Consider the following 22,397-nt stretch of genomic DNA (forward strand, 5'->3'; position numbering starts at 1 on the left):
AAATCTCAGATGGCACGCCTACTTTAGAGTGGGCGTTCGGTCGTCCATTATCGACCATCACTTGTGCCAACTGCAATAAATGTCAATTATTCATGAATTTTCAATAACTTTTAGCCAAGGCAAAATAGAAAAGTTTCCTGGTCGTCGTTGTTGTCGTCTGAGCTTGAAAAACTTTTTAATAATATGTAAATATGGCCAATAGAGAGACAGACAGGGCCAAGAAGAGAGACAAAGAGAGGGAGAGAGCGAAATAGCGGGAGAAAATGAGGCGAGACGAACAGGCGTTAACTAAGAAGCACATAAAATATGATGCCAAACAATATGAAAAGAGAATTTACTTGAGCGCCAAAGTACATAGAGAATTCTGAATGGTAATAGTCGGTGATGGAGGGGTGGTAGGTGTGTGACTGGGGCAGACGACAAACAAGAACGTGCTCTCAAGCATAGTTATAATGGTGAATAATTAACAGTTATTAATAATGACAAAAGCAGCTGCCACCGAAGGCAACTCACAAAACTGTAGCATACATTTTTTCCCTTGCTCTTTTTGTCCTTTTGGTTTTTGTTGGGGGCGACTCCCTCGCAATTTGGGCAACAGCATTTGTGCGCTTTTTGATTTAAAATTCACCGCCAATAATAATAAAAATAAATCATTCGCCGCAGCACAAGGCGACATGGTCCAGCATTACGTATACGCAATGTACTTGCAAGTTTCGTTTTGGCGCGTGCGGTGCAAACTTTTTTGACTCCTTGCTTAATAATTTGCTATAATTTATGAGCGTCAAGCGTCGCCGTCGTCGACGGCAGCTTTGGCTTTATTATTGGATTTTCGTAGCTAGTCGTACACAAAGTGTACGGCCATCAGGCCCATGTCCACAGACAATTTAAACTTTATGCCAAAACGTTTTTGAATACTTAATTAGTTGTTGGGCAACATCACAGACAAACACACACACATACACAAAGAGCAAGCAGCGGTGTTTGTGTCTATGTTTCGAGTTTTGTAAAGTTTCTGGGCCAAACGATTTAATTTGTTTGCCTGTTTGTCATAGAAATCGGCTTACACAAAACATATTTCATTTAATTGGCATTATACAATTTAATGCTCAGCCTTAGGTATATTATTTGTAGGCAATGAAGTAAAATACCTTATGGCATATGCCATGAAAATTTCTGAAATTCTGCGCCTAGATTTCAAATTCTTATTGCTTTCCCTCTAAGATATCCAAAAAATAGACGATAATTTATATTATTTCTTAAAATTTAATTATGAAAGTCTTAATTGATTTTAAAATAAACCATTAATATAGAGACTCGATTGATTGATTATATTCAGCACAGATTCTTCTTCTGTTGAGTTGTACGTTCTCATTACAAACAAGTTTTAATATTTTAGGCACTCAATATTTATTGGAATTTAATATTCCAATGTCTGTGAAGCGCTGATTCATTTTATGAACCGTGTTTGTGGCATCTTCGAATACCATTCATCCCTGCTCAAACGTAATACATTTGCCACTGCGCTCAGTCAGGCATAACAAAGCGCCAATGGGCCACCAGTTCCCATCCTTCAAGCTGCCGGCGCAGCTCTTATCCCCGTGGACCCAACCTTTCACCTTCGAAAGGCGCTGGCAACAACTGCGCCCACATTAAACTCAATAAAATAAATGTGCAGCCATAAATTACACAAAGTGCGTCAGTTACACACACCGAATGGCATTGGGCCACCTTCTCCTCATACTCTTTAGCTTCATATCGGGCCCAAGTTCTTGCCTAACAGCTGCTGCTGCCATGCCCAAATAGCAGACTATGCAAAATCGACAAGTGCCACAATTTTTTATGCAAAATAATCCTTTGCCTGGGTCCATTGATGAATTATAGCAAATTAATTTTACACTAAAAAGCGACAAAGCTAGGCACAATGACAGCCTACAACACGCCCCTCAGCACAGCCGGCCCCATTGCCCACCTCATGCTGCTCTTATCAAACCATTTGCATGGCTGACGTTGCCTAGGCAAACAGTTTAACCATATCAAATTCAAATTCGCATAAATTTTGGTAGCATCGCAGTTTGGGGAAATGTACAAAAATCGATTCCCAGCAGGAAGTGCCAGAGCTCCATTTTTTACATTTTGTGCGGCGGCTCAGATGAGTTGTGGGCTTTTTAACCGAAAGAGGGCAAAAAAAAAAAAAAAATAATACTCAAACCAAAGTCAAATCGATTATTATTTTATCGTCTGGCGGGTGTGCTGAGGGTGTGTGTGTGTGTGTCTGTGTGTGAACAGCACACATTCGCTGGAGGGTGTAAAAATAAATTTAAATGTACCAGCAAAATGTATCAAAAACTGAATGTTTTGCATAGTCTTTTTTTACTTTTGGAAAACATTGTGTGTCGAATTGGTACGTGACTGTTGAATGTTTGAACTGTTGCTGTTATAGAGTGAAAATTTATAAATTCTTTTGCCGCTCACTAAGTTTTTGATAAGCTGTATGAAACGAGCTTATCAAATAGAGAAGTGAAAAAATGAGTACGTGAGAACTTATATTTAATTTCTTAAATTATTCTTGATTATTCATTAATTTTATTATATTAAAATAAGCTTTAGTTCTTAAGACAATATTTTTCATTCAATGTTAACTAATTTAATTTTGAGAGCACATGCCACGTTTTCTTTATATATATAAGTATAGAACAAAAGCACACACAATTTTATGTACAACAATTTACTTTCTTTCAGATTTTATTAATACATCCACTTTATGAGAATCGCCTACTTGTGGGTCACACACTCATCAAGAATGCGACCTGTTGAAACTGTGTATTGTACAAAGGACAGCGCAGTTACAATCACTGTCAAGAAGTAGTCAAAGGCAAATTCACGATCACAGGTGGTATCCAAAATGATCACATTAAGCAACGGCTCCAATTTTTGATGCACAATCAAAGAAGTGTGCTGTAAGCAATCGAAAAGATGACACTCATCAGAGTCAATTGAATGCCCCAACTCACCTCGTTGTTGAGCACCTTGAGTGTATGATCGTGTGGGAAGGCCTTACGGACATATAAAATATTTATGAGTACAATCTGTTGCTGTAGAGTCAGCTCTTCGCTGCGTAATCGATCAGTGCACAAGCCAATAATAAATACGTTGAGCATTGGTATTACAGCCGGGCCTAGGCAGCCATCCGACATGATATACACTTTGTTCTCAATTTCATCCGCAGCATAGACTATGCACTCAATCATCAACGTCATGTTAAAAATGCTCGTAAAAATTGCTAAGTAGATGGCCGAGGGCAGCCAGGCGACCTTCTTTTTGATATGTTGATGCAAATTGTTGATACGTAAATGTATTTTGAAAAGACACAACAGACGGCGATGGTAACGACCAGATATAAAACTTTGACTCCCATGATATTCGATGAAGCGTTGCAAGAAGAAGCTAAAGTTGCGATACCAATTGAGCAAAATCAACTGATAGATGAAATAGCCAAGGCTACAATACTCCATTAGTACCCAATAGAAAAAGTTTATCCAGAGAAAGTAGGGCTTGTGCCACATAGAGTCCAGCATAACGTACAACAAATACTGCTTGAAAAAGTAAACACACAACAGGCACAGCTCACAGTGATAAATCATACCAAACTTGCTCTCAATGGTGCGTGTTATGAAGAAGATCTCGTTGACCACATGCATTATCAATTTGCGATCTTCCTGCGAATGTAAAAAGATCGTTACACGACGCAGTACATACATGGTTAGGCCTTGCATGACTATGCCGATCAAAAAGTTCTGTCCCCCGCTGTCTTCCACTTTAAATAAATGTATCCAAACGACGAACCCAAGTACCATATAATCCACCGCATCGCGAAGAAAAACCAAACACTTAACCGTCACAACTAACTTGGAGATGATACGATGATACTGCATCTCCTCCATTCGCTTATGTTGTTTATTGTAGCGCAGCTTGAAAAAATGACATCCCCGTGCGATGCCATAGAGCAGCCAGGCACTACACTGGAAAAAACGGCGATAGACTGCCTGAGCAAGCCCGCCACGCAGCAACCTGATGTCCTGGCTATTCCACATGACGGCAATTGAACAAATGAAAGCCGGTCATGATGTGTATCAGGCTGGTTTGTTCGAGTTTTTGTTATTTATGTGTTGACCATTAACGGGCGAATTAATCGAAATGACCTAGGCAATTGGCGCACAATTATTCTCTGGTGCAAGAAAGAAAAAAATCAATATTGTGTGGAAGAGATGAGTTCAAGCCTCAGCAATAATAATACATATTACTTAGCATATTTCGAGAACGAAAGGCGAGGCATATAAAACAACTCAGACAATAACCAAAATTAACAACAGCGTGGGAAATAAAGTTATACAGATCAATTGAGAACATTTTCTAAAGAGGCTTACACGGAGATAGACAAGAGCAAATGCAACATTATAACTGTGGTAAGTGCATCAATTATATTACATCGAAAGTTTTAATTGGCATTGAGAAGTAAAAATTTGTATTCGTTATTTATCTTAAAAATATATATCGTACGATATTCTATGATATTCAATTGTTCTTTATCTGATAAATTTTAAAGCCTGTCAGATATTTCGCTCCTTCATCTTGTTTGCTCTCTCAAAAGCCTTTGCGTTCGTTTTTTTGACTAAACAATTTTGTTTGCCTTCGACAAAGCGAAAATGCCTCAAATTACACACACAGTTTGCCTCTAAAGTATTTCCCAAAAACGAAAATCTCATAGCAAGTGAACCGCATACACAGACAAATATAAGTGAGGGAAGGTTCAATGCACCAAAACGAGAGGCTGAGTTCACAAACGGGCGGGCAGAGACGAGCTTCCCAGCCGTGTAAAATACTTGGCAGTGCTATTTTTTCCCAATGGAAATGTGAATGCCGGAAAATGCAACTCTGACGTTGCCGCGTTGCTGCTGCGTATACAAAATAAAGTACACTGAGCCGTTGCCTAGACAACAACAACAACAACAGCAACCCACTCGAACCCATGCAATCCCATCCCGTCTAAGCCGTCTGCCTCATTACGCACGGCACGGAAAAATCGTAAATATATATATAAAATATATTCTTTTTCTATGACGGCGCACTCGTATTCATATATGAAAAATGCTCATGTTTCAATGAAATAAAAAACCTTAATGAATCGTGCACAACCTGCACACTTCATCCCGGCGAAGGCTTAGACTGTTTTGGCTGTCTGGCCGCGGCTTGGCACTTAAATACCTTGTAAAATATTTCAAAAGAGGTGTATAAGGTTTTTCATAGATAGCTTAGCAAGAAAATACTCGAGAGTGGGCGTGCGCTTTATTAAATCTTGAAATACTTTTAATAAATTATAGTAAAAGTGCATCCCTGATAGATATTTCTCAATCAATAATTGAAAAACATTTTCCAATAATATATCTTAAATCAAATTCAATATATTAAATATTGATTTTAAATTCCTTAAATGCTACTCCCAAATGCAAAGTATTAAATACTCCCTATATGTAGCACTCCCTATATGTCGATATCTTTTATATTTTGATCCTTTGTGCCTTAACCAAAAACGGTTTATGTCTATAGTCGAGCAATTCCCTTTCTTAAAGTGTAACTTGTTATTTATGTATCAATTAAGTCGTATTTCCATTCGCCCGGCCCCGTTTATGCAGCATCTGGGAAAGCGCATGGCAAGTTTTTCGGGAGTTGCATTTTGTAAATGTGCCCCGCTGACAGCTGCTTTGTGTCCCGTGGACGACGGCGCGACGCGATTGCAGTTATGACACCCTAAGCGCATTTGGATTGCCAGCAACCCCCTTCAAGAGGGGAATGGAAAACGCAGGAGGCTTAAGCTCTGAATTCAACGGCACCCACTGAATGAATTACGCGGTTGTCTGTGGGGTTGGTTTGGTGATTAAATGCTCCAGAGCCAACCCACCCCTTTGTCATGGCATTTATTCAGTTTTAGATTCTCTTTCATTCTTACCGCAATATGGCTGCCCCTCCCACTGCATTGTAACATTTTTGCAATTATAACTCGCCTTCAAAAATTGGGGTTGTGGTAGTCGCAGCTCTCCTAAGTCTTTACTGTGCTCCTGCTGAGTCTGTTTCTGAAATGTTGTAAGTATTTCTCAAGTACTTGCATAGACAATGGTCTTTAAATAACAATGGAACATGCGACGTTGCCAAAATGTTCAAAGTAGGCTAATAACTGGGGCTAGAACAATGAATGAAAAGTGAACTCTACTTTTTTCCTTTTGTTTTATGGAAAAGAAGGCAATTTAAAGAAGTTTGTGTTTAGATTTCTCCAAGCAGAAAAAACGAAGCAATTTTTAAATCGAAAATTGCCAAAAACGTTTTTAATTATTTGTTGATTGCATTAACAAATATATTTTTACTACTCTCAATAATTCAAAAATTTCATGATTGAAGTCATTTAATACATTATTAATTATTTGGGGCGATTATTCCAAATGCAGTAATTAAATTAATTTAGCTATTTAGCTTGAACAAAAAGCCTTTTAACGCCGCGTGCATTTAAGCCTCGCTTTCCTTAAATAGAGATTGCATTTATTTCTAGACCAATGGGCCATATTGTTTTCTTCTCTTGAGCTTTTCTTGTTTGAATTTTCTGCAAAGAGATGCGCGTTAAAATTTGGAATTCATAAAGAATAAGCTTTTTAGTGCCATTGGCAACAACCAATCACTGGCAAAAAAAAGCCAACAAAACTAAAGCAAGCTTTAAGGCTAATATCAAATCAAGTCATGACCTTCAGTGTCTACACAGCAGCCACGGCAAAAGACAGCCAATATATAAATTATATAGAATTTGTGGAAAAATAGCTGCCGGCTATTTGTGCAAAATCAACAGCAGGCAACACACAGACCAAAAAAAAAACGAAGAATTTTATAAAATTTAGCACAAAATGTGTTGGAGGCAAGAAATAAAAGATATGGTTTATTAAATATTTCGAGCCTGTGGCCATGTTCAAAGCAAACACACATGCCAAGAGTCGAGCATCTTTCATGTGGCTGTGGGTGTTATGCATGGCGTATAAGTAATTGAATTTAAAGCGTTGCAACATCGATGGCATACAAATCTGCTAATGACATTGCGGCAAATTTTTCTGCTACTGTATTAAACTTCAAGTCTGTTGCCACTCGAGACAGTCTAAGAGCGATTGGAGGCTGTGCAAGTGCATTTGATGTTTTGCACAAGCCTTAAACTTCAGCCACACACACACACACACACACACTCAATAGATCAATGACAAGCGGTTCTCTCAATGGCGCTGCCTTGCCAATAATGGGCTTATAGATATATCAATGTCATTGTCATGCATCTGCATGTTATACCCGATATCAGTATCCAATTCCAATTCCAAATCCAAATCATCATCCTGATAGTGATAGAAATTGACGGGCAGTACTTTCTGCCATTTGGCTATCTTATATAGCAACCAAGTGACAAGACCCATAATCCAGCCACAGATCGCACCAAAGGCTATGCAAGTTGCTGTTTTGATAAGCAGCCCATAATCGGAGTGTAAATGATAGTTGAATATGGTCAATTGCTTGTGCAAATACTCTTGAAACTCCATGATTGTACGGAGAATTTGTTTCAAGGAATTTTTAATACTTTTGTTGAAATGAGAAATTTACAAATTGATGTTAATTTTTTGAATAGAAACAACAAACATATGGAATGTTATCAAAAACATTTGAGATCACAAAGCCTTCGATTTAAACTTATTCATTCTTTAATTCTATGTGTACCAGAACTGAAAAAAAATGATGTTAAATCCTATTGAAATTGTTTGCTATTACGTTGCGCAACCCGTAATAGATTTTTTGGCCTATTTGCTAAATGAAGTGCACTATTCAGCGTTTTTGGCTGGCATTTGTGTAATTGGCGTATTGTTTGGGCTTCTCATGGGCATCGTATCCGTCTTGTGGTATAAGTGCTGTCGTCCCGAGTGCTACGAGCAGAAACCACAAATGAAACCGGGTGGTGAGGGCGACTTAACTAATGTCAAGAAGAAGAAAGAATAATCCACGCTGATATTTATCATTTCACAAAATTTGAATAAACCTTCGTGTTAAATTTAAGAAAGTCGCAAAATTGTATGCAATTTCCTCAGATTACTTTCGATAAGTACTCATAAGCTCAACGAACTTTGGAGCATGCTTGACTCCCTTCGAGGACTTCATTAGCATTGATATGTCTGACAAATCAGCGCGAATCGTGTATACGTCAATCGTTTGATATTTCCCTTTGCCGTTTGCTCAATGTGTGCACTTGTAAAACATAAACCTCGAAAAATTGCAAAAGTCACTGAAATGTTATTTGACATGCACAAATAGAGACAACGGTGGATGTCATACAGAAAATAATGCAAAACAAGTAAGAGGTTCTAGTCGGGAGCTCCCGACTAGAAGATACCCTGAACACTTTTATCGATTACTTGGAAACGGGGCAAGTTATCGAATATCGGAAACAAACTCGATCTGCGCGGGCACTAGGAGCACCTACAGTTATAATTTCAGTGTCTAGCTTTTATAGGTTCTGATATCCTTGCCTTCATACATACGGACGGACGGACGGACGGACGGATGAACAGACAGACGGACAAGGCTAGATCGATTCGGCTATTGATGCTGATCAAGAATATATATACTTTATGGGGTCGGAGATGCTTCCTTCTGACTGTTAAATACATTTGCATAAATATATAATACCCTTTTTACCAATTTTTAATGGGATCAGGGTATAAAAATCTTATGGATTTTAACCCTTTCGCGATTGAATTGAGGTAAAAAGCATTTATTTAAATTGGCTGACTACGCTATGGACTACATTTCGACGCATACTACTCTATGAAACTATTTTTATTAAGAGAATACTAATGATAACAGTGAAAAGGTACATGTTATCTGTATGTGTATTAAAATATGTACGCATAATTGTTTTGTGAATAGATGAATTAGATGAATTGTATGCCAATATATTAGTTAGTTATTTGTAAATTCTGCACTAGCAATTAAAGTATTGGTATTTATGATTTGTAATCATTACCTAGCTAGTTCGAGTATAATTTGAGACTTAAAATATAAAACTACAAAGCGAAAATACTATAACAATAATAAAAATTAGTATTATTAATATTACAATAATATTCTATTATTATTATTATTATTATTATTATTATTATTATTATAATTATTATTTTTATTATTATTATTATTATTATTATTATTATTATTATTATTATTATTATTATAATTATTATAATTATTATTATTATTATTAAAATTATTACTATAATAATAATTATTATTATTATTACTATTACTATAATAATTATTATTATTATTGTTATTATTAACATTTTTTTTATATTATAATTAATTTTATAATATATAATACGTTCTCTTTATTATTATTATTATTTTTACTTAATTACATTAATTTAAATTATAATAATTTATAAATTAGAAGTTACCGCGAAGAAGTTGACCAGAGAGCGCTCAATATTATTAATACGATAAGAAAAAAAAACACGATGATAAACAAAAATCCTTAGTTTTGCAGTGCGCTGCTTTGAATACCCTTTGTGTACCTCTGTTGTACAGGGCACAAAAACGCAGTAGCCAAATGTTCTCAAATTACTCTCTAAGCACATTTTAATTTCCCTCAGGAAACGACGGCAAAGTATGCAGTCAACGGACCAAAGGAGCCCCTACCCCGACAACACAAAACTAAATTTAAGCAAAAATTTCGGCGCTCTGTTCGCTCATTTTGCCAAAACGCAAAATATTAGCAAAAAGCAAAAAAAAATGAACGGCAGAAAAGAAAATGAGAGGGCGAAAGAGTAAGCCAGCCAAGAGCAGAGGCTGGGTCAAAGGACAACGTCTAAGTGGCATGCAGTTGGCCCCTGGCATAAAGACAATTTAAGGGCGAACAGTTCATAAACAGGGGCGCACTCGATGAAATGAAAAACGACGCCGAGAAACCAAAAACCGAGCGAAATAAAATTTATTTTAGTAACAAAATTGCGTGACACAGAGCATGGGACGCTGTAAATGGCAGTGAGCCAATGGCATCCACAAGTATATTAAAATGTTGCCCTCTTAGTAAGACATCCGCTGAGAGATAGTATAGAAGTTGCTAGTGGAGGGGTAGGAAGCGGAGTCTATGTCGTCGGCAGGCGATGGTCTGAGAATAAAGGAAATGATTGGTTTTGGGCGACATTTTCGTTGATTTTGCCGTCGTCTGGCCCAGCGAAGCAACAAATAGCCTCGTTCTGGAAATTGTTGCAAAAACAACAAATGGCTAAAGTTTTAGCAACTAGCAAACTTTGCACTGCAATGCAAAAACGCAAGTCAACAACAACAACAACAACGAAAACAACATCAACAACAGCTACAGTGGGAAAATTAAGTTTCTGCGCCGCTGCGCTGGCAAAGGAAAGGACGCCAAAGTCGTCGTCATCGTGAACGTTGCCGCCAGACGCGGTCAAATTAAAAGCGCATTGCAAACACAGTCAGAATTGTAAACGCAAATTGTGATAGACTACCTAAATACCCTACAATGAGCGACATAAGTACTTAAAGGCATATATTAGCTGATTCGGGAGAATATTTTAATTAACTATATTTAAACCAAAACAAACATAGCCTTATCTATACTCTTTGTGGAAGAGAATGCAATTGCAAGTCACAAAGTAGCTGCTGGTAAAAAACTGTTAAAACTAATTTTATTCAGTGGTTTTGCCAAGTTCGATATACCTTCTGTAAACCAGCTATGTTGGGCATCAAAAGAAACGCAGCCAAGTCCTTTTCGCAGGACTAATGCAAAGCGGCGACAAAGCAATAGCAACGACGAAAGGCGGCTGTCTTTTTATTGCATACTTTTAGGCCGCAGGTGCAGGCTTAACTGTGTGCCAGTATTTGCGCTGTTTGTTGACATCGTCTATAGTCGTAAAGCGTTATACTCGTCCTGCTCGATGTCGTCAATGTTGCCAACTTGACGGTTTTTATTGCTTTTCCTCAGTCCTTTATCTTTCGTTGTCGTCATACACTGCGTATGCGTGTTTTTCCGTTTATTTATTTATATGTACGCCTGTATATGCATGCATTAATTTTCAAATATTTTCGCGTTTGTTACTTTTTGTGTGTATTGCTTTTGACTTGGCTATGGTAAATTTATTTATAGGCTTCGATAGGCATCTCAATGTTCTTTGTCGTTGTAATTGTTGTTATTGTTGTAATGTGCAAATGCACAGGGGTTGTTTCTGATGCCAAAAGGCGCCTTTGTGCTCCCACCAAAACGAATGGTAGCTTAATAGCAACGTCTACCCTACCCTCTAAAGAAATCGCTGGTCTACTGAAATCTACTCTAGAAAATTATTATTTTTCAAAAGAGCTCGTTATCTTATATATAGTTTTGAAAATACAGTCTTGGAAAACCCAAAAATATTTATCTTTAATCTACTTAGAACTGGAAGAAAAACAGCCATATATATGTATAACAATTTATACCTTTTTTTTCTTCAAAAAATTTAAACTATTCCCGCTTACCCTTATACTCTATACACTATATTTATCAAGTTTTTAACTAAACATAAACTTTGGAGTGTGTCTCTTCAAACTTTTGAGATTTAAAGCTATCTTGAGTAATATAGACACTCGCCTTGATAGTAAATATAAGCCCCTGGGATTAAGTACTGCATATTTCGTGTTCTGATTCAGCTCGGTTTATTAATAAAACAATATATTTAAAAATGTTCGTTTGTATTTAAACTGGCAATCTTATCAATTAATTTGATTGCTGAATGGTGCCCACGCTGCCGGTGTAACTTGTCGGACCAGTACCTCGTATTTGCTGATCTGTCTCATAGGGAAATTCTCGTACCTGATAAAACACATCTTTTGCGCAAGATACAGGGTGCCAATAAAAATACCGCCATCAGTTCTGGCGCGGCAGACATAAACGCGATCGTTCAGGGTGCTTGTGCCCACAGAAACAGCATTCCTTTCCCTGAAGCCATCGTAACTACGCACCCAATGATAGCTAACGGTCTCATTGGCGACCAGCAACTCGTAGGAGGTCGCCTGATTGGCGAGTGTGTCGGTGTTATACGTAGTGTATCCAGTTTCGGCTCTAACACGGGCTGGCAGAATCGAGGTTGTATACACGACACGTCCCACGTAGTTATCATAACCGTATGAATCGATGCCGCCAAGAACTGCATTTTCGGGGAAATTCTGCGTCTTATCGGAGAGGACCCAGCGATCCGTATTATCGTACACTCCGCAATAAATGGTGCCCAGTAGCTGGGCAAAAATCAGCGTACAAGCAATAAGTTTCGTCGGGGAGTACATTGTTTTAACTGTCCGGTAACTGATCAAAGACTGATGTGTTGATTGCGAAGAGGTTTGGTGTTTATATATGCTTCTGATGGTTGTTTGAGGGAATCACTGGCTGATAAGCGCGAGACTTATAAATCATAGGGGAAACGGGGGGTTAACCCTTTGAACTAAATGTTGATAAGATATGCCAAAATTAGTCTTTTTAATCGTAATATATTGAATGACACTTGACTAATCGTTTCTTCAGAATGTCTAATTTAGTAATGTTATATTAGTTATATTAGCAATGTTTGTGTGATAAGTCTTGAGTGTTGTCAAGAGGGAAAAAGTTAGAACTTTACAAGCATAGTCAGCCAATCACATTTAAATGGTGACTAAGTCATACACTTATGCTAATATAAATTAATCTTTGAAGATCATCAGTTCTCGAGACACCTTTGGTACTAATACATATTTTGCAATATACGAACGCAATGATATAAAAATACCTTTATTTCGGAAGCAGTTTACTTCTGTTTCGCTCAATATTGATTTCGTAAACAGGCCACTTCCTCTGTCGATTAATTTTGACCTCTACAAAATGTCATGTGCGTGGAGGAACTAGAATGTCAATTGCCTAGGTCATTTCGATTAATTCGACTGCTAATGGCCAGCACATAGATAACAAAAACTCGAAGAAACTAACCAGATACTCATCATGGCCGGCTTTCATTTGTTCAATTGCCGTCATGGGGAATACTCAGGTCATCAGATTGCTCGTCTATCGCCGTTTTTTCCAGTGTAGTGCCTGGCTTCTCTATGGCATCGCACGAGGAAGTCATTTTTTCAAGCTGCGCTACAATAATCTGCATAGCCGAATGGAAGAGATGCAGTATCAACATATCAGCTCCAAGTTAGTTGTGACGGTTAAGTGTCTATTTCTAGTGCACAATGCGGTGGATTATGTGATCCTGGTGCTTTCCGTGTGGATATGTGTTTTTGTGACAAAACTTTCTGACGAGGTGTTTGCATTCACGGAAAGATCGTAAATTGAACACGCATCTGGTTAACGAGCTCTTCTTTTTTGGCATGATTTATCACAGTGAACTGTACCTGTTGTGTGTTTACTCTAACAACTCTTCAGCAACAAATCGTTATTTTAAATATTGAATATGTACGTAAGGCCTATACACACGATTACACACTTAAGGTGCTCCACAATGGGTTGGGTTTGGAAAACGAATTTAACATCATCCAAAACTGGGCCCATTTCTTAATGGGATCATTTTCAATAACACCTGTGATCGTGAATTCGCCTTTGACTACTTCTTGAGAGTGATCTTAACTGCGCTGTCGTTGACACAATACACAATTTCTTCAGGCCATATTCTAAGTAAGTGTGTGACATAAATATAATAAATATTCGCTTGATTGTGAGATGGATCCATCGAATAGTTAAATAAGCAAAGCAGATACTAAGCCACGCAGCGTCATGAGTTGTTGATCCTCAGCTTAAAGTGATGTATACATATTCTGCTCTTTGATATTTAAAGACCTTCTGATTTGTATTTTCGTGTTGATTGTTCTTATTTGTAAACTTTTCGACTTAACTTAACTTAATTTGTTTCTTAGCAACCAAGAGCATTCGACGGTTTTTCCCCCTTGTTGCTGTTTTATACATTTCCTTTTATCTACATATGAGCAAAAAAGTCGAGTCATTCAACAACATGAGAGCCGTTGTCGCCGCATTGCTGCCACTACCAACACAATCCATCAGAATCACAAAGCCAACGCGACCAGACAGAGGCGCATACACTCAATCACACACGCACACACACACACAACGACTCACACCCAGGAACTCAAATATAGAGTCATTCAGGCAGTCATTCAGTCAGTCAGTTGGGCTGTCATTTGGCAATAATACCGCAAACCGAAAATGCCTCAACTTCAGTGCAAGCCGGCAACGATCTGCACAGTAGGAGCAGCCCAGAGGCAGACCAAGGATGCATAGGGGTGGTCCCCACGGGCGGTGGGAGGCAGGCCCCAGACGTCGGCTTACCAACCACATTTGTCATTTAAGCTCAACCAAATGTAATATGAAAATCGGCATGAGCGAAAATGTCAACGTGCATTGTGGCAGCCAGAGTTTTGGGCGATGCATTGGGCACATGGTGCTGCTTGGGTATGTTGGGTATGTTGGGTGGTCTTTGGTGGTTTCGCGGCCTCGTCGCAGCAATGTTGTGTGGAATTTCCTGTCAAGCTAATTTCCTTTGGGTGCAACGCTGTTGGTTGCCATTTGGTTGGCTGACTGAATGCCAGCGCTTGACTGTTTGGCTGGTTCGTTGGCAGCTCGTTGAATCAATTCACCTGCATGCATAAAATATTTTCGTTGAAAAAATATTCAAACATTACATATTTTATAGTTTATTGACTGTTGCTGTTGCTACTGCTGCTGCTGCTGTTGCTGTTTCAGCTTTTTTTTTTTTTTTGTATGCCCGCACAACTTTTTAACTTGTCAACGGGCCCGACTTTGTTGTTGCATCATGTTGTTGCCCTTGTTGTTCTTGGCTGCCCTTTTGGCAATTTACGTTGCGCAGTTGACACAAAATGAGCGACATGTAGGTCGTCCCAGTTGGATACACCTCCTACCAGCTGCCTTCAAACCTACCTGATTCTACGAATACCCTACCAACTTTTCTGTGTTCCATTTGCTATTTACCACCTTGACTTGTTTGCCAATTGCAGCAGCAGCGGCAGCAGCGTTTTTCAGCGTTACGTGTCGCGACATTTGGGAATTGTTTTGTGTGTTTTGCACATACAAAATATATACTTACACACTCACAGCAACACACATACATATATACATACACATGGTTATGTGAGCGTATCGTGTGGGTGCAATTTACATGCACTGCGTTTCTGGAATGTGTTATTAAAATTTATGTGCGAAAAAGGTGTCGAAATGCGGGCCAACAACAACAAAAACAACAATAACGGACATGGCACCCGAGTTCCTTGCCCCAAAAAGGACACCAGCGACAACAACAAACACAACATGGTCAATGAATTATATTTATAGCACACACACAAACTCGTTGTTTTTGGTTTTTTTTTTCTCAACAAAATGTGGAATGTGTTGCTACAGAAATGAAAGAACATGCTGGTTGTTTATGAGGAATATCCACGAAAAGTTAGTAGTTATAATATTATATTTATAATATTCAGTTGCATTTCATCTGGTTTAGATTTTAGTTATATGCATTGAAGATTTTGGTACAATAAATTGAAATAAAATGTAATTGAATATTTTAATTTAAATAAGAGCAGAGAAATACTAACAATATTGAATTCTCAAAAAAAAAGCAAAAAATTCATTGAAAATGTCGATTTGAATATTTCATCTAAATTCTGTAAGCTCAAATTTCCGAGCGACCACAGTACGCCCCTATTTAAACACGACACGCAAAGTAAGTGGAACATAAATATGGTATACGTAAAAACCAAATATTGCGCATACGCTGAGTTATCCAAGGTTTTATGTCATGCAACACGAGTGCAGAAAGGCTGCATTCGAAATTCCAAGGCTAGCGCTGTGCTGTTGCCTATACATGCTTATTGGGTAGCTTGAATGTAGCTACAAGTATGTAACGTATACAACAAATTAAATTCCATATGCTTAAGGTCCTATAAAGTTCTTGAATATTTTCATATATATTTTTATATTCATTGAAAAACTTAGAAGTTTTTCTTTATATAAGTGCTTGTTTTCTATTTCTTCTATACAGCATTTCCCTGTAAGTTAGGCTCCTTCGGCTTACCACTTCTGTTTCTACTGTTATTTTAGCATTGCGAAGCACCTCGGGGGCTGCGGTTATTTGCGTGTCTGCAATTTTGTTGGGCACTGCTGCACTTTCGAGCCATTTTTCGAGTGGTGTAATTAAGAAAGCAAAAAGCGAAAGCTCAAGGGGCTGCAACGAGCCAAGGAAAAACGTCACTTGAGCTAAGCCAAACAGAAAACTGAATGGCGCCCTCGCCAGCAGGCCCCCCTCAGCAAAGAGTTTTAAATAAAAAAATATCATTAACTGACAGATTCAAAGATGCAGACTTGAAATTGTGGTTGGAGCCCGTTCTACTATTCGCTTATCAGTTGTGCAACAGCAAGCGGCAGTTGCTGCTCTATTCTGGCCAAAAGTTAAACTTGGCTTAGCAAACTTGCAAATACAAACACACACAGAGACAGATACTCTGTGTGTGTGTGTGTGTTGGTGTGTATCTCTGTGCGTGCGAGATTTACACCTGCTGCACATTGTTGACGTGCCACATCAGAGTTGGCTGTTTTGAAATTATAAACCTTTTGACGCCGAGTGGTCGTAGCAGCTTTTAGCTCTCAGCAGGATCAACATATATTCCTGCTGCTGCCTCTCTCCATCTCTCTGGCACTTGGCTGATACTTTTTAGCAAAGCTGTCAGTGTCAAAGTGACTGTCAACATGCCATTCAAAATGAAAATTAATAACAATATGCAAACAGCAGCAGCAACAGCAGCAGCAGCGCCAGCAATCGCAATGCCACAGTCAGCCACGCCCACATATACATTCTGCATATAAATGTGTAAGTGTGTGTGTGTGCTGTGTGACCACATGCAGGTGCAGCTCTTAGCGGGTTTAGTTTTGGATAGCTGCCAGGTTTTAGCTTTTAATGCAAAAGTTGTCAAGTTCAACAATCGATGCAACTACACAAGTGAGCACTTGATTTCCACATAACGTAATGGAAATGGCGGTTTTTGTGGTTGCACTCTATGATATGAGTTATTTTTATATCTAGTTTGTACACGGTTTAATTCTTTTTTTTTTTTCAAACTTATCGCATATTTATTCATGGAGAAATTGAGTATAACAAGGTGCTTATGTGTAAATGTTGGAAGATAACATATTTGAGCACATACAATACAATATCATTTCAATCGAAATAAATCTATCTGAAAAGACTGCGCTTCGTTATATCGACCCTTAAGGGCTTACCAGCAAAGGGTCGCCGGTTCAAATCCATCAGCGATTTGCAATTATTATCATTTAGTATCCAGTCAAGTACAAACTTAATGTGCAGTTCTTTTTCTGGTGCCATCTCTTTCCTAAAACTGACCTTGCTTACATTTTGTGCTATCACTGGTTAGCCACACGATTATTTGGGTGGCCTTTCCATTACAACAATTGAGCCCGCGACCTATTACAACATTCTCAGCAATCTAACGTGCCTCCCTGTAATCGCATATACCCTCTCTCAATGGCTGCCAAGTATTTGGACACACACACAAAATGCTTGGTTGGCACAAAACGCAAAACCGACAACTGTTCAACTAATTTCAAATTAAACTCAACGATGGCGAGGACATTCGGCGTGTCTGTTGGCCTCCTCAACCCATGCTGCACGTCCGTCGTTGTCCTGCCAAGGACTATCACGAACAATTTTTCAGCATTTAAACACTCAAGTGCCAAGCTAATAAACGATATTAGTGCCAAAGCTCATTTCAACAAATATTCTATATGTGTGTGTACCAACTAGTGTGCCTCTGTCTATGTATGTGTGTGTGTGTGTGAGAGAGTATACTTACTGTAGACTGCTACTGTTACTGCTACTGCTACTGCTGCTGCTGCTGCTGCTGGTGTGCAAACATTTTCCGAACAGTTACCAAATAAAAATGATTAGGAACGTGACTAAGAGTGCGAAAAATGTTATTTACTTAGCTGATGTGCGCTATGGGGCCAGACACAGCGAACAACGATGGGTTATGCACACACACACACACACATATATACTTACAATATATACACATGCACACGACAGACACACACACACACCCACACACTTATGTGCTGTGTGGGCGAATGACAAAAGTTTGGTGCATTGCGGCATGTACCATGAGAAATGGCAAACTAAAAGATATCTCTTAACGGAATCTTAGGTGGCTGCCTAAGTCGTTAAATAATGATATATATAAAATTAAATAAAATTAAATTTTAATGATAATGTTAATTTTTATATATTTTTTGGAGTAGATTATTGGGTTGTTAGCAAAAAATTCTGTAGCTTAGTAAAAACTGATTGAAAGATTGAAAAAGCTTTACCCTTCGACATCCTTCAATTACAAATTGTCTGCAAATTCTAATAAAATAATACAATTAAAAATATAAATCAAAATCGATCAAATAGTCTTGATTCACATAGCTAGCTCACTTTTTGAATTTGTACAGGGTATGGCAAGAAGTTTTGCTAGTTGCACAGTTTTTTGGTGTTGAAAAAATACTTGAAAATTACATGAAAACTACGCACAGCAATGGCAATAAATGACAACACAGACGGGGCACGCCCACTTGTGCGCCCTTCAGTCAACACTCGGCGCAAAATTTCATATCTTTGGGGCTTTCATTCAAGTGTGTGTATGTGTGTGTGTGTGTGTGTATTTGTAAGGGGATTTTTTTCATCATCTTCTTTACCACTTGCAAACTATTTTGAAACAATTTCTGGGTGCACGCCCAGCCCACATGACGCCCACTCTTGGCCAAAAGGGAAATGGCGCTGATAAGAGTTTTGTAGCAGCGGCAAAAGCGGAAAAAATGCGTCGTTATACAATATGCACCAGTCGAGTAGGGTGAAAGGAAATGGATGGGTGCCTCTATAAGTGTGTCTGTGTGTTTGTGTGCGTGTGTGCTGGTGTGTTCTGCATATTTGCACAGTGTAAACTTTCAGCGGAGCAAGAGAGCGAGCAAAAGAGGGCACATTGTTTTTGCTGGTGCTGGTGCAACTGCTGTTGCTGCTGCCGGCTGCTTTGCAGCTCGAAAGTAGGCAAAACTATTTAAAGGCCGAAATGCATTGCACTTTTTGGCCAAGGATTCTGTTGCTTGCTGCAGTAGCAGCAGCAGCAGCAGCAGCTGCTTGTTTTATTTTCATATCCTGTGGTTCTCAACTTCCTTCACATGGGTTTTCTCTCGCCTTGCTGGCAGGAAATGTTGATAAAAGTGTTGCCATAACGACAACGTCGTCCCATTTAAATCATTTATAGTTTACGAGTATACAAGCCCTTTTCACTGCCTATAGCAAAGCAACATTACTTACAGATACTCGAAGGTTAATTGTGTAATTGATTGGAAATGATTGTAAAGTGATGTATTGGTGGAAAAGACTCAAAGAACTTGTGTAAAAGATAATGGACAAAAGAGCCTAATCGATGTAAAACTAAGTAAGAAGAATGCAATAGATTGATTAAGCTAACAAGCATATTTTAATATAAATCAAAGTAAGACACTCGGAAATGGTTTTAAGGAATTTAAATATATTTAAGATTAAAATAAACAAAAATATGTTAAACTTTTCCTCATGCATTCAACATTTTCTAAAAGATAAACTCAACTAGTTGAAAATAAAGTTCACTTTAGGATGAAATAAACATTTTGCCAAGTTACTTTACAGAACTTGATGCCTTAAAACGAAATCAATTTGTTTATGTTTTGTTTGTTTAAGCTGAGTTAAAAATTAATTATTAAATTAATTCATAAAATATTTGCCATTGCATTGATAAATATAGTTCAAATAGATTATTTCGTTGACCCAAATATTTCAATTTTATGCTATATTTTTGTCTATATTCTTAAATTTCCATTAAGGTATAAAATAATGCCATTTTTAATGTAAGCACAGTATTTCTTTGAAACCGCAATATCTCCGCCGGCTTTTCTGCTACACCACATACTGATTGAAAAGTCTGACTGCAGACATTTGAAAGACAACGAACTGAAATTGTGGTTAAGAACAAGCACTTAAATTATAAAACACAGAGCTCGGCGAACTAACTCAGCAACATTTGAACAAAAACTCTGAAATCAATGATACATGGCCACTCGCTGGTCCAGTTGCCAGACAAAACCAACCGCAGAAGCTGAGAGGATTTTAGCATTTTGCCGACATCAACTAAACTGCAGGCTTAGCTGGTGTGGGTGAAATGAATTACATTTTTGTTGCATTTAGTTTGTTTTCTTTTTGGTGGTGCTCGCAAAACATTTTACAATATTTACAACAGCAATAAACCCGTTTCCTACGTGGGCGTGGTCAAAAAAAAAAAAACAGAAATGGTTGTAACTGCACAAACACCGACCCCAAGACAATTCCGCATCCTGTTGACTAAACACATGTTCGCCTGTATGCTGCATGCCACTGTGTACACTTATTTACTGAATTTTCTCTTTTGTGGCACTGCTGAGAATTTTCTGAACGTCAGCTGTTTGCCATTGGCATCCGACCAGAAGTAAAATCCCAACCAACAGCACATTAGTTAAGTATAAAATTTTAATAGTGGCCGTGGCACGAGTCTGAGAGTCCTCAACATTGGCCAACAATTTGTATGCCTCCCAGTGCCAACTGTGACAACTTCTCCACAGCCCAAAGCGTGCACATTGAGTGTGGTGGGTGGGAGGGAGGGTAGGGGGGTGATGGAAAATTTGTGCAAATTTGGCTTGTGGCCAGAACTACTTTACAGTTGTGCGGGCAGGCGGCTGAAATTGTTGTGAAATTTTAACTAATATAGGAGACACAGCGGCATGAGACAGTTTGTTGTGGGTGGCTGTTGAGAAGTATTTTAGCATTTTAACAGATGCTCTGAACAAGAATTTAAATCTGAAGCAAATATTTTTGCTCCAATAACAAGTAATCTAATCTAAATTTGAATATAAATGTTATTAAGATCTAATAATATATATCTACAGGTTTTCAATATGGAAAATTATTTGATTGAATATTAACATTTTTAATATGAATATAGGTTTATCTTTCCTTTCCTCAATATAAGTATAAATATGGAACATTTATCTAAATGCATGCCAATTATTTTATGCTGTTAGCTTTCGAATTTCTACAGACTGCGGGCTAGAGTTCATTCTTAATTTAATGATTTATTAAATTTGCTATATTTTTTTTTTCATATTGAAAGTTAACAACAATTAATTGTGCTATGGCTTTCTTTCTCTCAATTCATGTTGATTTAGCTGCCTTGTCTATAGTCTATAATACTCGTATCTATTTTTTCTAGTCCTTAGTCTCTTGTTTCGCAGTGCAAATATCATACTGCAGCTTTTTTTTTTTTCATCACTTGCCATTTTTGTGTGGTTTTTGGAGCTAATATTTGCTGCTGCTTTCTGAGTAGCTGTCCCTGTCTCGTTGTCAATGCGCTAGGTAAAATGGCAAATCAAACAATGCTAAAAATACACTGTGCATGCGGGTGTGTGTGTGTGTGTGTTTATATTTGGGCTTGGGCCTTTTGTTTGGCTGAGCAAATGTAGCAGAAATCTTATTTAAGTGAATTCAGGCTGAAATCTTAGTTAATTTTTATGGCAAATATGTTAAGCTAACCAAAACCAAGAACATTGTGTGCTGCTCACAAGTGCTTTAGTTGATGTCCTTGCTGACAGGACTAAGCTCTTTGGCTTTGTCATACTAATTGAAGCTGTAAGAAACTCAAATTGCTAGACAACGGGTCAGTTAACATGTCTGGGATTTGGTTAGGCAATTTAAAAATGGAAAAGAGATATTCCTGTAGCTGCATGGTAGAGTGTACTAAAACAATTGGGCTATAAACTGATGTTACGTGGCGTATGCTTAATATGCACTGCTGCTACTACAGGACCAGCATAAATATTCCGAGGAGACTTGCATGCACAATATTTGCGGTCTTATTGCGCAAACGTCGCATTGTCATGTCTAAAAATTTATTGCCAGCCATTCATTCGGGTTGCTCAAAAACAAATTTTTGAACATGGCCAAACGTAAAAAAAAAAGCAGAAAATAGATAACTCATGGCACACGTTAGCCGCCATGGCCAATTGCTGTCAAATGATATGTTGCTTACCTATATCGACAATATTCGCTTTTTCTTTCTTGTTTTTTATGATTATTATTGGATTGCATTGTTATGCAATGGAAGTCATTATTTGTGTGACGGTGCGGGCTGGGCGTGACAGAAGATTGTGTTTGACAATT

General features: G+C 38.1%; 5 protein-coding genes and 1 long non-coding RNA gene across 9 annotated transcripts in view; 2 read left to right on the forward strand and 4 right to left on the reverse strand.

Annotated features, from left to right (window-relative positions):
- The window catches only part of LOC135439343 (uncharacterized), a 130,213-nt gene that overhangs the window by 30,595 nt on the left and 77,221 nt on the right, over window positions 1-22,397 (forward strand). For all 3 annotated transcript variants that reach the window (XR_010438037.1, XR_010438036.1, XR_010438038.1), the window contains one exon: window positions 2,740-4,463. This is a non-coding gene — a long non-coding RNA (uncharacterized LOC135439343). The remainder of the gene's footprint in view (window positions 1-2,739; window positions 4,464-22,397) is intronic.
- Ddr (discoidin domain-containing receptor 2) overlaps window positions 1-22,397 on the reverse strand; it is a 140,990-nt gene that overhangs the window by 25,141 nt on the left and 93,452 nt on the right. The window lies entirely within an intron of this gene.
- On the reverse strand, window positions 2,762-4,091 carry Grl43a (Gustatory receptor-like 43a). Its single transcript, XM_064698060.1, has 2 exons — window positions 3,012-4,091; window positions 2,762-2,955 (listed from the first exon to the last, which is right to left on the reverse strand). Exons 1-2 carry the CDS (start codon window positions 4,089-4,091, stop codon window positions 2,773-2,775), a joined length of 1,263 nt encoding a protein of 420 aa, XP_064554130.1. The 3' UTR covers window positions 2,762-2,772.
- On the reverse strand, window positions 6,437-7,702 carry LOC135439338 (uncharacterized). The gene is made up of 2 exons (XM_064698058.1): window positions 7,375-7,702; window positions 6,437-6,649 (listed from the first exon to the last, which is right to left on the reverse strand). Exons 1-2 carry the CDS (start codon window positions 7,617-7,619, stop codon window positions 6,595-6,597), a joined length of 300 nt encoding a protein of 99 aa, XP_064554128.1. The 5' UTR covers window positions 7,620-7,702; the 3' UTR covers window positions 6,437-6,594.
- On the forward strand, window positions 7,761-8,131 carry LOC135439339 (uncharacterized). The gene has a single exon (XM_064698059.1). It carries the CDS (start codon window positions 7,810-7,812, stop codon window positions 8,068-8,070), a length of 261 nt encoding a protein of 86 aa, XP_064554129.1. The 5' UTR covers window positions 7,761-7,809; the 3' UTR covers window positions 8,071-8,131.
- LOC135439336 (uncharacterized) lies at window positions 11,795-12,448 on the reverse strand. The gene has a single exon (XM_064698055.1). It carries the CDS (start codon window positions 12,400-12,402, stop codon window positions 11,833-11,835), a length of 570 nt encoding a protein of 189 aa, XP_064554125.1. The 5' UTR covers window positions 12,403-12,448; the 3' UTR covers window positions 11,795-11,832.

The sequence above is a fragment of the Drosophila montana genome, unplaced genomic scaffold (assembly GCF_035044405.1).
Source record: "Drosophila montana isolate Dmon_TW-CO22-7 unplaced genomic scaffold, ASM3504440v1 contig_402_1, whole genome shotgun sequence".
In the NCBI taxonomy this organism is placed as follows: domain Eukaryota; kingdom Metazoa; phylum Arthropoda; class Insecta; order Diptera; family Drosophilidae; genus Drosophila; species Drosophila montana.

Coding starts and splice junctions, on each gene's coding strand:
- LOC135439339 (XM_064698059.1), top strand. CDS start 7,810: ATGATGTTAAATCCTATTGAAATTGTTTGCTATTACGTTGCGCAACCC.
- LOC135439338 (XM_064698058.1), bottom strand. CDS start 7,619: ATGGAGTTTCAAGAGTATTTGCACAAGCAATTGACCATATTCAACTAT. Junction 6,650..7,374: donor GAATTGGATACTGATATCGG/GTATAACATGCA, acceptor ATCTCTTTGCAG/AAAATTCAAACAAGAAAAGC.
- LOC135439336 (XM_064698055.1), bottom strand. CDS start 12,402: ATGTACTCCCCGACGAAACTTATTGCTTGTACGCTGATTTTTGCCCAG.
- Grl43a (XM_064698060.1), bottom strand. CDS start 4,091: ATGTGGAATAGCCAGGACATCAGGTTGCTGCGTGGCGGGCTTGCTCAG. Junction 2,956..3,011: donor TCAAGGTGCTCAACAACGAG/GTGAGTTGGGGC, acceptor GATTGCTTACAG/CACACTTCTTTGATTGTGCA.